Source organism: Danio rerio, chromosome 19 (assembly GCF_049306965.1).
Source record: "Danio rerio strain Tuebingen ecotype United States chromosome 19, GRCz12tu, whole genome shotgun sequence".
Taxonomy (NCBI): Eukaryota; Metazoa; Chordata; class Actinopteri; order Cypriniformes; family Danionidae; genus Danio; species Danio rerio.
In genome coordinates, this window is record NC_133194.1 from 49,244,196 (window position 1) to 49,259,691 (window position 15,496).

Consider the following 15,496-nt stretch of genomic DNA (forward strand, 5'->3'; position numbering starts at 1 on the left):
TACATTTTGTTGTCTAACAACAGTAATATTTGTCAAACTGTAGCCTGCTTGTTGCTTGCTGTATGTGGGCGGAGTAATACACAGAGGTGAAGGGTGAAGAGTTGTGATGTTACTGGCAAAATATCGCACGGAAATCAGCCAATCGGATTTAAGAATCAGACAGAACTGTAGTATAAATACATTTAAACAATTTCCAAAAGGATTGTAGACAAGGAATATCACACACTCCTAGCTGAGTTTATTATTTTAGACAAGCTTTTGAATGTTGCTTTTGAATCGTGTGCTTATGTTGATACACATAGAGACTATTAATAAACATATAGTGAGAAATGCCCTGAAAATCAATTACAATTCCACTATTGGCCAATATTATTAATATTGTGATGATTTTACTCTGGTTTCAAGCGCTTGTCCTGTTTTATTCTGTACATTACATGTTGTATAACTTGACATTTTGTCATTGATGTGTCTATTGTTCTTGATCAGTAAATCTCTCTTCTGTGATGCTGTAATGTTCTGCTTTCTTTGAACCGTCCCTGACTTTAGTGGATAACCTCAGTCAACAGAGCATTCGTCTTATTGTTGATCAGAGACTTTATTGGTTTACCTGCATTCTTGCTTCATTTATTTGATCATTAATCTGTAAATCTGTCATTGTTCATATTCTTTAGGAACTCCGTCTTGATTTTCACCGCATAAACTACGATGGAAACACTTTTACCAAACATATTTCAGTATAAGTCATGTGATTTTGTTATAAGAGATCAAGTGACGATAAAAATGTGTGTGAATGGATAAACTAGCAGGCTGAGCACACTGCAAAACATCTGAAATGTGCTCTGCGTCTCATGGCTTCAAATGCCACCACGCATTCACTGCGTGTCAGGATTGTCTTCTGAAGTCATGTATTAAATGAAGAAAAGATTGACGCAGCTTCTGCTACTGCAGTAAATTCTGTTTTTACTGTTTATATTTGGCGCCAAATAATCAGGAAGTGACAATTTTGTTCTTTTTGACTAACTAAACATAGCTAGTGATTGCTTGCTCAACTGGTTTGCTCTGCAGCAATAACAAAAATAACATTATTTTGCTTACTCCATTGGCAGATTATTTAACAAAAACACACTTAATTTTGATGCATTATTTCTGAAAGCAACACAATATGCTTTTCTCATCTATAAAATGGCTTCAATTTAAGAATTTTTAGATATTTGGATTAGAAACAAGATAAAAACTCTAAGAAAAGCCTTTTTTTTGCAGTGCAGGCACATGTTGGAATGCTCTGATTGGCTTGTTCATGATAGGACTGTGACGTGTGCACTGTTATCAGACTGAACTGGAAGAGCCTGCTTTTGAATAGTCCACTTATGCACTGAATAATGCAAATGTAATGCCTCGTTTCTAGCGGTACGGGTCACCTTTTCACTGCTGACAATATGTTTACTTGGTACCCGGCAAGAACTTTGATGTAAAAAAAAAAAGACATTTGTTCACAACATTAAACACATCAAACTGACATCTTACATTGGCATCATTCATTCATTCATTCATTCATTCATTCATTCATTCATTCATTCATTCATTCATTCATTCATTCACTAATTCATTCATTCATTCATTCACTCATTCATTCATTCATTCATTCATTCATTCATTCACTAATTCATTCATTCATTCATTCATTCACTAATTCATTCATTCATTCATTCATTCATTCATTCATTCATTCACTAATTCATTCATTCATTCACTCATTCATTCATTTATTCATTCATTCATTCATTCACTAATTCATTCATTCATTCATTCACTAATTCATTCATTCATTCATTCATTCACTCATTCATTCATTCATTCATTCATTCACTCATTCATTCACTCATTCACTCATTCATTCATTCATTTTCTTTCAGCTAAGTCTCTTATTTATCAGGGATCGCCACAGCAGAATGAACCGCCAACTATTCCAGCATATGTTTTACACAGCGGATGCTCTTTCAGCTGCAACCCAGTACTGGGAAACACCTATACACACTCATTCACAACACACACACACACTCATACACTATGGCCAATTTAGTTAATCAATTCCCCTATAGCGCATGTGTTTGGACTGTGGGGGAAACTGGAGCAGGCAGAGGAAACCCACGCCAACACGGGGAGAACATGCAAACTCCACACAAAAACACCAACTGGAACAGCTGGGACTCAAACCAACAACCTTCTTTCTGTGAGGCCACAGTGTTAACCGCTGTGCCGCTGTTCTTTTTACACCAATGTTAGATGTCAGTTTAATGCTGTTTTGACTTCTCTGTCGCGATACCAAATCCAGTGTAAATTTGTCATTTGTAATTAAATCATTCCGATAAATCAAACTTTTCTTATATCATAATCCTTTTGTGTCATCAATCCTGTACACTGATAAAAAAGCCTTTCTTACTTGAAAGTTTTTGTCTCGTTTCCGGTCTAAATATCTACAAATTCTTAAATCAAGAAGCTTTCTGTAGACAAGCAAAAATACAAGCTGCTGAAATATTAAGAGAAGCTAAAAGGTGGCAGAACACATGCATGAGCATCATTACTGAATGTATTAGCCCATTATTTCACCCACTTGACTGGATGTTTCTTGATTCTCTGGAAATATTGCATCAGTTTGGCCACAAACACTTTTCTTTCTCCTCAAAATTGTAATTTTTCTCTCTTCTCATGTGTTTATAACTTTTGTCTATAGGACACTATGTGATTTTTTTTGGTACAACCCATTAGTACAAACCAAAACATGATATTAATTGATCATTAGCAGCGATGTATAGGTGATTACACTGATAAACAAATATTGTTTTGTTTTAAGAAATATTATTTCTGAGTGAAATACGTTTTTCCTTAAAACAGACAAAATAACCGGTAACACTTTACAATAAGGTTCATTAGTTAATACATTTACTAACATGAACTAATCATGAACAACACATGTACAGCATTTATTAATCATATTTGAACATTTACTAATGCATTATTAACATCCAACTCCATGCTTGTTAACATTAGTTAATGCACCATGAACTAAAAATGAACTACTGTATTTTCATTAACTAACGTTAACTAACATGAACAAATACAGTACTAGATGTATTGTTCATTGTTTGTTCATGTTAGTAAATGCATTAATTAACATTAACTAATGAACCTTATTGTAAAGTGTGACCAAATAACCTACCAATCGGGTAGCAAAATTATCTTGTCACAATTTTTCTTGTTTCATGGATAAACTCACTTAATTATGGCACATTATGTCTGAAACATTTTTTGATAGTCTAGAAGATGCTTCTTGGTTTTAGATTTGTTAGATATTTACTGTTACTGCACTGTTATTATTAGATTGATTTGATCAGGGTGAATTTGAAGAAAAGTCTGCTGGCATGTCTGCGGTCAGCTGTTTATAAGAGACAGATACAGGGTTTTTAGCAGTGCGCAGTGCATTCAGGTCGTGTAGAAACCTGCATGAGAAAGTATATTACTCTACAAACACCTTGTAATAAACTGCAGCACATTTTCTGTTGTTTTACAGACTTATTTATATTTCATATACATTATATTATTTCAAACAAATAAAATGTCTATAACCCTGCTGAAAAAAAAAACAGCCGAAGCTTGTTGGCTGGTTTTTGTTGGTCAACCAGGCTGGTTTTAGAGGGGTTTTGTTCATTTCCAGCCTGGTCTTAGCTGGTCTGACTGGAAAATGACCAGCTAAAACCAGCTTGACCAGCATGGTTTAAGCTGGACATAGCTGGTTTTGGCTGGGCGGCCAGCCTGGCTAGGCTGGTCAAGCTGGCTTTAGCTGGTCATCTGCAGCTAATACCAGTCTGGAATGGACAAAACCCCTCTCAAACCAGCCTGATTGTCCAGCTAAAACCTGCCAACAAGCATAGGCTGGTTTAAGCTGTTTTTCAGCAGGGAAAAGTCACTTTGTTAAACTGTAGAGTTGAGTTTTCAACATCAGAAGTCGAAAGAGCAGAGATCAACATCCCACAACGGCAAATAAACGGAAACACAAAATATGGAAAGTGTTCATTAACAGATATGTTTATATGCTAGTTTGGGTCAGTTCAGTGGCTTTGTTTACATTCTGCTCTCCAATATGGCCGACTGAGTGAATTCAGAGAAAAGGCTCTGCATGGCTTTATGAATGATCAAAGTAAACAGCACAAGATCAAGACCTCAATCTCTCAGATCTACAGACCCTCATTTACCTTCAATTACACCGAATCATCATCTTTGATATCGAGACGGGAAATATGGATGCATAAATACAGGTTGAACTGCAGGTAAATCACTGATACTGATCACAGGGAGGCTCATGCTAAGAGCTCACGTCAAATCTTTTTCCTTTGTTTGATAAAATTACACAAATTGAATCAGAATGTCTTTTTTGTTATTTTTTTCTTTTTCGTAGCCGGTAGCTCGCTCTCTGCAACTGCCCACTGAGGCTAAGCAGGGCTGCGCCCGGTCAGTACCTGGATGGGAGATCACATGAGAAAGCTAGGTTGCTGCTGGAAGTGGTGTTACTGAGGCCAGCAGGGGGCGCCCAACCTGCAGTCTGTGTGAGTCCTAATGCCCCAGTATAGTGACGGGCACTCTGTACTGCTCAGTGAGCGCAGTCTTTCGGATGAGACGTTAAACCGAGGTCCTGACTCTCTGTGGTCGTAATAATGCTGGATTCCACACAGCTCCTTCATGTTGTCCCAACACAAATCAATTGAATAACTTAATTGTTTTTACAGATTTAAGTGGATTGAACATGAAATAATTAAGTTGTCCTTATTCTTGTTGTTTCAGCTTATTTGAATAAGCAGCAGAAATATATTCTGAATGTGTAGTAGATTTGTGGTATCTTTGCAGTCTCTCTGATTTCTTTTATATTTTAATGCAGGGGTCACCAAACTTGTTCCTGGAGGGCCGGTGTCCTGCAGATTTTAGCTCCAACCCTAATCAAACACACCTGAACAAGCTAATCAAGGTCTTACTAGGTATAGTTGAAACATCCAGGCAGGTGTGTTGAAGCAAGTTGGAGCTAAACCCTGCAGGGACACCGGCCCTCCAGGACCAGGATTGGTGACCCCTGTTTTAATGTATTCACGATTGTTTTTGACCTGGAAAATTCTATAATATAATATAATAAATTTATAATATAATATAATATAATATAATATAATATAATATAATATAATATAATATAATATAATATAATATAATATAATATAATATAATATAATATAATATAATAAATATAATAAAATATAACATAATATAATATAATATAATACAATATAATATAATAAATATAATAAGTATAATATAATATAATATAATATAATATAATATAATATAATATAATATAAAATAAAATAATACAATATAATAAAAAATAAAATAATACTATATATTATAATATAATTAATATAATTTAATATAATATAATATAAAATAATACAATATAATAAATATAATATAATATAATATAATATAAAATAATACAATATAATATAAAATAAAATAATACAATATAATATAATATAATATAATATAATATAATATAATAGAATATAATAGAATATAATAGAATATAATGTAATATAGTATAGTAAAATTAATATAAAATAATATAATATAATATAACAATATTATATAATATAAAATAAAATAATACAATATAATATAGTAAAATTAATATAAAATAAAATAATATAATATAATATAATATAATAATTTCTCAATTCATTAAATTATTGTAGACGCAGTAATGCATAGTAAAAACCTGGTAACATTCAAACCTTTCAACTTTAATTATTGAGAAGTTGTTAATCAGATGTGGTTTAAGACAAGTGATAATCGATGAAACACTGATTTAGGTGTCCGGATGAAAGAAATACTAAAGTAAATAGCCAACTATAGTGTTTATTAACCATATTATAAATACTAAAATAATCTGTTGTGGTGATTTAATAGTTTCTATGGTAATACAGCAATTAAAGTAATATAAACAAGCGACCAAATACTGTAGATTTCTACAACTATAGTGTATATTATACAACACAACACCACAGTTTACTGTAGTAAAAACTGAATCACACTGCAGTTCATCTATCAGTTATATCAGTTCATGTGAACAGTATGGTGTAGCATTGAGTCGTACATGCTTTAATATACACAGTACACACTTTATACTATAGACCATATTGAGGAATGTAAACAATAACAGTGGTCCTAACGTATTTCCTGTTTTACATTATTAATTTCTATAGCTTCACCCTACTAAAAAAACAGCCTTAACCAGCCTAAGCTGATCGAGGCTGGTTTTAGAAGGGTTTTGGCCATTTTCAGGCTGGTTTCCAGCCATTTCCAGCCTGGTCTTAGCTGGTGAGGCTGGGATATGACCAGCTAACACCAGCTTGACCAGCCTAGCCAGGTTGGGAGCCCAGCACAAACCAGCTATGTCCATTTTAAACCAGGCTGGTCAAGCTGGTTTTAGCTGGTCATTTTCCAGCCTGACCAGCTAAGACCAGGCTGTGGAACCTAGCCTAGGCTGGTTTAAGCTGGATTTTTCAGCAGGGAGAGAATCCAAAAAGGTCAACATATTGAAAAATAATGTTATGACAACCGTTTTAACGTGAAGATATGATTGAATTCTTGTTATAGTTATGAAATAGTTTGATAACGAGCAGGAAAAGTTCAAGAGCCAATGTCATTAGTATCTATGCATTATTAGGCTACTATTCACAAAAACACTACAGCTATAGTATTTCATGTTGATACTTTATAGTGGCATAGATTATTTTTAAGCATAAACATCGTTTAAGACAGTGAGAGAATGATTTATGAATGAGTTAGCCTGATTTAAGTCATAATAAATCAAAATAAATCATGTTTATGTGTGCACAATACGAGTGAACAGCAGATGGCGCTGCTCGCTCAGCGAAAGGGCCTGTTCTCGTGTCCAACATATTTAATAACAATATCTGCCATGCAAGCTCGTACGATTGTGTTGTTTATATTACAATGGACTCAAACGCAAATTAATTTGATCAAAACAACTAGTTTTATACAAACAGTTTAATTTAAGCACTTCTGGTGCTTAGTGAAATGAGTCCTCGTGAGGTCTCGCGATGGCGGAGTCAGACGAGATCACAGCGCGGAGGGAATGACGTCTTGTCAACAACACAAAAACTAACGGCAGAAGGTATTTTAACGCGTTTAATGTTTCATGTGTTCTGGCGAATAACATGCCTTTGTCTTTACTTCACACAGACAGTATGGCTGAGCGCTTTATTTGAGATATTAAAGCGTTAATGTTGTCAGCTTAATGTAAACCTTCCATATGTTTGGCTTCTTCCATGACTGTACGTGTTTACATTTGCCTTTATAGCTTGTTGTTTTATATATGAATGGCTTTATTAGATAATTCCAACACTAAAAATCTTATTTAATTTATGTATTCATTTGTTTGTTGATTTTAAATTGTATATTTAGTTTTGAAAGGTTCCTGCCATGAAGATAGCCCTGGTTGCGGACATGGCATTAAATAAAAAATACATTACATTATTAGGTCATTCTTCAAGCATTATTTTTATATGTGTATTATGGGTGTTTGGTTCAGTATTTAAAGCAAACACTGCATGTAAATAGGGGAAAATAAATGAGCCAATATTAATCAGGATTTCCTCACAGTTGATTAGAGTTGTACGCATATGAAAAATACTACTGAACTACTAAATACTACTAATAATACTGAAATACTACTATTTTTTACTACTGAAAAATCCAGCATAAACCAGTCTAGGCTGGTTGGCTAGTTTTAGCTGGTCGAACAGCCTGGTTTTAGAGGGGTTTTGGCCATTTCCAGGCTGGTTTCTAGCCATTTCCAGACTGGTATTAGCTGGTCAGGCTGGGAGATGACCAGCTAAAACCAGCTTGACCAGCCTAGCCAGGCTGGAAGCCCAGCCAAAACCAGCTATGTCAAGCTTAAACCAGGCTGGTCAATCTGGTTTTAGCTGGATTTAGCTGGTCATTTTCCAGCCTGAACAGCTAAGACCAGGCTGGAAATGGCTAAAAACCCTCTAAAACCAGGCTGGTCGACCAGCTAAAATCAGCCAACCAGCCTAGGCTGGTTTAAGCTGGATTTTTCAGCAGGGATTTGTATTGTAAATTATTTCAAATGTTTCTCAAAATAATGAATTAAATTTGTGCTAATTTGCAAACAATTCTGCATAAAATGTTTATATTGGATGTTGAAGTCATGTTCCTAATCCTTTTATAAATGTTGACACATTACAGTCAACATTTACAGTGTTGTATATATAATCAAGCATATTATGGATGAATGTAAACACAGCAATCCTATGAAAAAGATCACTGAAAGGCTGATGGCTTTTTAGTTGCATGATTTTGTTTTTTATGTAACCATTATACACTATTTTACTGTGGGCTCTGTATAGAATATGCTAATTCTAATAGCTCAATACATTTATTTAGACTTTTGGAAATCACCAAGCATTTTTAGAAAAAATTAAAAGCTCCTTTTATTTTAGGTGAAAAAAAAACAATGAATCTTTCTCCAGAAGAAAAGAATATTATAGGAAACACTGTGAAAAAATCCTGAATCCGTTCAACATCATTTAGGAATTATTTGAGAAAAAAAGCGCTAATAATTCTGACATTAACTCCAAATTCTCTCTGTAATTGAATGTAATTATGACAGACATGAGTGCCAGTGTATAGACAAGGATCTCAGGTGTGTTTCTCGATGACGACTCCTCCACTGGCGCAGTTCTCTGGCCAGCAGCAGCAGCAGACTCAGGCCGCTCGGGATGTAAACACTGCATCTCTGTGTCGGATCGGTCAGGAGACGGTGCAGGACATCGTCTTGCGGACCATGGAGATCTTTCAGCTGCTCAGAAACATGCAGGTCAGCAAAGCTCATCCATTCTTTTTCTTTCGGCTTAGTCCCTTCATTCACCAGGGGTCACCACAACGGAATGAACCGACAACTCCGCTCTGCTAATAATATCTCTGAATTCAAATCCTTACTTAAGACTCACTTATTTTCTGAATGCTTCGCTTCTGATCTGCCAAACTGACCACTTTATCTTACTTTAATACTTTAATTTCCAGTTTGTTATATTTGACCATGTATGTTTGTTTATCTTTTTGTCACATTCCTTGTAAAGTTTTCTTAAGCTCTGGAAAGGCGCTATATAAAAAAAAAAAATATTATTATTATTATTATTATTATTATTATTATTATTATTATTAACTATTGCAGCACATGTTTTACACAGCGGATGACCTTCCAGCTGCAACCCAATAATGGAAAACACCCATACACTCTCGTTCACACACACACACACTCACACGCTATGGCCAATTTATTTGATGGATTTCCCTATAGCGCATGTGTTTGGACTGTGGGGGAAACCGGAACACCCGGAGGAAACTAGGCATGGGCCTGACGGTGTGATAACCTTGGATAAAAATATCACGGTATTGTGATTATCGCTCTTAAATATATATATATATATATATATATATATATATATATATATATATATATATATATATATATATATATAAATATATATATATATATATATATATATATATATATATTTATTTATTTATTTATTTATTTATTTATTTTTATTTTTTTATTTTTTATTTTTTATTTTTTTAATGTCTGTGTAAAAAACAACAACATTTTTTTCCTATTGAACACAACATATTTTATTTTGAGAAACTTTTAAAATATTTTGGAACAGTAGATTTTGATGTGGAGGGTCCTTTTCAGCTGGAGATACTGTTGCCCTAAAACACGAAATAAAATAGTTGTAAAAGAGAAGAGAGGGAGAATAATGGGGATGTTTCGAGATTGTCAATTCAAATTTAATGAAACCCTTTGTTTGATTTATTGTTATAAGCTGCCTAAAAATTAAATGTTTCAATTAAATAGCAAAAATTTATCATAAATTAGTCATGAATTAGTTTTCGTTTCAATGTTCATACTGTTACCCGACAGTGCAGAAACTTTGGTGAGCAAATCAAATCAAAAGGCAGGTTCTGCTCGACTAGAGGAGCATTTAACTCCACTGTGGTATAAATGTGAATTTTTTATTTATTTATTTTTTTTGCGCAATAAGTTATAATTTAAATAGTTAGTGCATTATCTTACACTATTTAAATGAATGTTTTCTATTTATTTAGAAATATTAGGAAATAAATTATGCATGGCAACTTTAATGTAATATAGTTTGGTATAGACAAATTACCATGTTTGTAAACATTCAGGATGTGCGTGCAGAAATAACGGGAGCGCTAGCATATACACCTAGGGAATGACCTCCGATGCGTTTGTTGTTGTCTTAGAAATAAGATATATTGACTACATATATATTTATAATGCTTTCAGCATATTATAACAGCTCGTCAGCCAGTGTTAAGCTCAGTTATTCAGCAAAATTGACGTTAAAGAGAGCGGCTGAATCCCAGACCGAATGTTCAAAGTGCCGTGGTAAACACTATAGAGAGTGTGTCATAAGTTATCACTGAATAAATGTGTGAATATAAAACCAACTTTACCTTAATATTGTTTCATTCTGAGCATCCAGTGTCCGCAGTTTAATCCACCATAAGTGATTGCTGCAATCAAAAACGAGTAATGAGTATGATTCAGCATAGCGTGAACTTACCTGATATGACATGAAAACTGCAGTGTCCAGCATTTCTAATTAGGTCGTCACCTCATTCAGCTCCCTTGTACCCAAAGACGTATACAGTTGGCATTAAAGCAGTGTGGTGTACGGTAAAAGTTAAGTCAAATTTGGCATCCTACCACACACATGACATGTTTGCTATTGCAGCCCTTTATATTTTTCATTTATTCACTCATTTATGCATTTATTTATTTATTTCAAACGGGTCAGAAATTATCTTTGATTTATTCATTTATTGTATTATATTTTATTTTTTATTTATTTATTTCAAACTGTTCAAATTTGATCTTTTATTTATTTTTTATTTATTTCAAACTGGTCAAAACTTTTCTTAAATTTATTTGTTTATTTAATTTATTTTTTATTTATTTATTTCAAACTGTTCAAACATTTTTTTTCACTTATGTATTTATTTATTTATTATTTATTTCAAACTGGTCAACAATTGTCTTTGATTTATTCATTTATTGTATTATATTTTATTTTTTATTTATTTATTTCAAACTGTTCAAATTTTATCTTTTATTTATTTTTTATTTATTTATTTCAAACTGGTCAAAACTTTTCTTAAATTTATTTGTTTATTTAATTAATTTTTTATTTATTTATTTCAAACTGTTCAAACATTTTTTTTCACTTATGTATTTATTTATTTATTATTTATTTCAAACTGGTCAACAATTGTCTTTGATTTATTCATTTATTGTATTATATTTTATTTATTTATTTCAAACTGTTCAAATTTTATCTTTTATTTATTTTTTATTTATTTATTTCAAACTGGTCAAAACTTCTTTTCATTTTATTTGCTTATTTAATTATTTTTTTTATTTTTTATTTCAAACTGTTTAAACATTTTTTTCACTTATGTATTTATTTATTTATTATTTATGTCAAACTGGTCAACAATTGTCTTTGATTTATTTATTTATTTTGCAATCTGGGCCACGTGTGACGTAGGTTGGTAATTCGTCTATATTTACAGTATCTTCAGTCAAGGGCTCATAATGATGTTTGATTTTTGAACCTTCATACGAAAAAGTTTGGGCACCCGTGACATAAAGGAAGGATAAAACAAAATTTCGGTGGCTTTAAAACTTTGACTTTTCCAAACTGCGGTAAACCTTGAAAACGGTTATCGTCCCATGCCTAGAGGAAACCCATGCCAACACGGGGAGAACATGCAAACTCCACACAGAAATGCCAACTGGCCCAGCCGGGACTCAAACCAGCGACCAATACTTTGCTATGAGGCAACAGTGCTAACCACTGAGCCACTTCGTTGCCCTAAACCACGCATAATACAATAAATACATAATCTTAAAAACCATGTCTGAATTCTTCATCATTTTTTATTTAATTTTATTGCTTTTGAGTGCTTTTTTATTCAGTGTCTGTTCAAACTGTTAGTTTATTTTTATCACTAACAGGTTTTCACAAGTGTTAATGTAAGCTTTGCAAACACTAAACGTTGCTCTGTTCAACACTGGATGTATTCTGATCACTCTGACTAACTAAAACGACAAAGAAGCTGAAGGTAAACATGAAAAATCAGATCTAAATGTGTCGTATTTGAACTTACTGACCCAAAATTAAAAACCCCAATGCATATACCCCACTTACAAGTAATCTAGGCGACCCCTTATGTTCTCAGCTGCCGAACGGAGTGACGTATCATCCTAACACTCATCAGGACCGGCTGGGGAAGCTGCAGGAGCATTTGCGGACACTCTCGGTCCTCTTCCGAAAGCTCCGTCTCGTCTATGACAAATGCAATGAGAACTGCGCTGGTCTGGAGCCCATCCCTCCTGAGGTCAGATTCACACTTACTCTGGACTGCAGCAGTGCTAATCAGAAAGACTGAAGTGTCTGATCTTTTATTATATTGAGTCACTGTCTTCTTAAAAGGACAGTTCACTTTTAAATCTGTTTGACTTTATTCTTTCTGTTGAACACAGTAGAAGATATTTTGAAGAATGTTGGAAGACAGCAAGCAGTTTTTGTCTGGTTTCTAGTCCAAATATCTAAAAATTCTTAAGTCAAGAAGCATTTTCTAGACAAAAAACATATATAGTCTTGTTTTCAGACGTAACATGTTAAAATGAGGTGAGTTTTTAATTAAAACAAGCAAAATAATCTGCCAATGCGGTGAGCAAAATACTCTTATTTCAAAATGAAAATGGGTTTATTTGGCTTGCCCCCATTGGCAGATAATTTAGCTTGTTTTAAAGTAAAACTCACTTAATATTGATAATTATTTCTGAAAATAAGACTATATATTTTTCTTGTCTAGAAAATGCTTCTTGATTTAAGAATTCATAGATATTTGGGCTAGAAACCAGACAAAAACGTAAGCCATTTTTTGCAGTGTTGTTTTTCCTACTATGGAAGTCAGCGGTTCACACTTACTCTGGACTGCAGCAGTGCTAATCAGAAAGACTGAAGTGTCTGTACATTTATCATATTGACTCACTGTCTTCTTAAAGGGACAGTTCACACTAAACTTCTTTTCTGTTGAGCACAATAGAAGATATTTTGAAGAATGTTGGAAGCCAGTAAGCATTGTGTTTTTGTCTCACTTCTAGTTCAATATATATATATATATATATATATATATATATATATATATATATATATATATATATATATATATATATATATATATATATACACACACACACACTCACCGGCCACTTTATTAGGTACGGCTGTCCAACTGCTTGTTAACGAAAAATTCTAACCAGCCAATCACATTGCAGCAACTCAATGCATTTAGGCATGTTGACATGGTCAAGATGATCTGCTGCAGTTTAAAGCGAGCATCAGAATGGGGAAAAAGGGGATTTAAGTGACTTTGAATGTGGCATGGTTGTTGGTGCCAGACGGGCTGGTCTGATTATTTCAGAAACTGCTGATCTACTGGGATTTTCACGTACAACCATCTCTAGGGTTTACAGAGAATGGTCTAAAAAAGAGGAAATATCCAGTGAGCGGCAGTTCTGTGGGTGCAAATGCCTTGTTGATGCCAGAGGTCAGAGGAGAATGTCCAGACTGGTTCCAGCTTATAGAAAGGCAAGAGTAACTCAAATAAGCACTCGTTACAACCGAGGTCTGCAGAAGAGCATCTCTGAACACACAACACAGCCAACCTTGAGGCGGATGGGCTACAGCAGCAGAAGACCACACCGGGTGCCGCTCCTGTCAGCTAAGAACAGGAAACTGAGGCTACAATTCACACAGGCTCACCAAAACTGGACAATAGAAGATTGGAGAAACGCTGCTGCTCTGATGAGTCTTTATTTCTGCTGACACATTCAGATGGTCGGGTCAGAATTTGGCATCAACAACATGAAAGCATGGATCCAACCTGCCTTGTATCAGCGGTTCAGGCTGGTGGTGGTGGTGTAATGGTGTGGGGGAGATTTTTTTTTTTGGCACACTTTGGGCTCATTAGTACCAATTGAGCATGGTGTCAACGCCACAGCCTACCTGAGTATTGTTGCTGACCATGTCCATCCCTTTATGAGCACAGTGTCTCCATCTTCTGATGGCAGCAGGATAACACACCATGTCATAAACCTCAATCATCTCAGGCTGGTTTCCTGAACATGACAATGAGTTCACTGTACTCAAATGGCCTCCACAGTCAGCAGAGCTCAATCCAATAGAGCACCTCTGGGATGTGGTGGAACGGGAGATTGGCATCATGGATGTGCAGCCGATAAATCTGCAGCAACTGTGTGATGCTATCATGTCAATATGGATAATAATCTCTGAGGAATATTTTCAGTACCTTGTTGAATCTACGCCATGAAGGATTAAGGCAGTTCTGAAGGCAAAAGGGGTCCAACCTGGTACAAGTAAAGTGTATATGTACAGATGTCATAAATTTGGCCTTTAGTACTATTGACTCACATTGAGCTGGACTCACAGATGGTCTGTAGTTATGATTACACCATTCATTTGTGCAGTCGCTCTGCTTTATTGAGGAGAATAAAGTCATTAGACCTGCAGTAGCAGAAACTGGAGCCTATATAAGAGTTTTCTTCATTACTGCAGCATATTTATTCTGGCTCGGCGTCTGGCCTCGTGTGTTTGCGTTTCAGGTGTGCTCTTTCGCCCCTGTTGCCTTTTCTCTCCAAACAGGAATTGTGATAATGGAGTTACAGCGGCATTACCTCATCACCTCGCTAATTAGCTGCGGCGCTTACTAATGAACAGCTGGCGAAGTCCCTCGTGTCAGCGCTTTTCCAACCCCGGCAATCAGCTGGAATTTCCTGCACAGCCGAAAAAGAAATAGCCATGTCATTTCAGTTACCACCTCAGTTTTTCCATGCACTCAAACGTAATCAAACCTCACTGGATCATTGTTTTCAGGCAGAACACACTCATCCTTCAGGGTCTGGAGCTGGAGTACTGATGTGGGTTGGGGAGTAACGGCATACATGCAGCTTAATTACATATTTAAAGCACAAAATATGTATTTTAAAATGAAAATAATAATTAAATAGGTTCATTTTAGATTATTAAAGTGGTTTACTTTAGATTTTTTAAATTAAGAGTAGTGCTAGGGAATGATTAACTCTTTCCCCACCAAGGTTTGTTTTTTTCTGCTATGAAATCAGAGAAAATTATATATAAAGATACTGTAAAGACATCTTCATGTGCATTATCTCCACTTCAATGCATATAGAAAACATTTATTACACCATTTTTGACCAAAAGAAAAAAAT

At 34.5% G+C, this 15,496-nt stretch overlaps 1 protein-coding gene across 2 annotated transcripts in view; it reads left to right on the plus strand.

The window, feature by feature from the left end:
- Window positions 1-7,165: 7,165 nt before the first annotated feature.
- The window catches only part of med30 (mediator complex subunit 30), a 42,062-nt gene continuing 33,731 nt past the window's right edge, over window positions 7,166-15,496 (plus strand). Inside the window, 3 exon segments of one of the 2 annotated variants that reach the window (NM_200717.1) lie at window positions 7,197-7,237; window positions 8,756-8,962; window positions 12,418-12,576. In NM_200717.1, the coding sequence (NP_957011.1) occupies window positions 8,801-8,962; window positions 12,418-12,576 (321 nt within the window). In that variant the 5' untranslated portion in view covers window positions 7,197-7,237; window positions 8,756-8,800. 2 annotated transcript variants of the gene reach the window in all.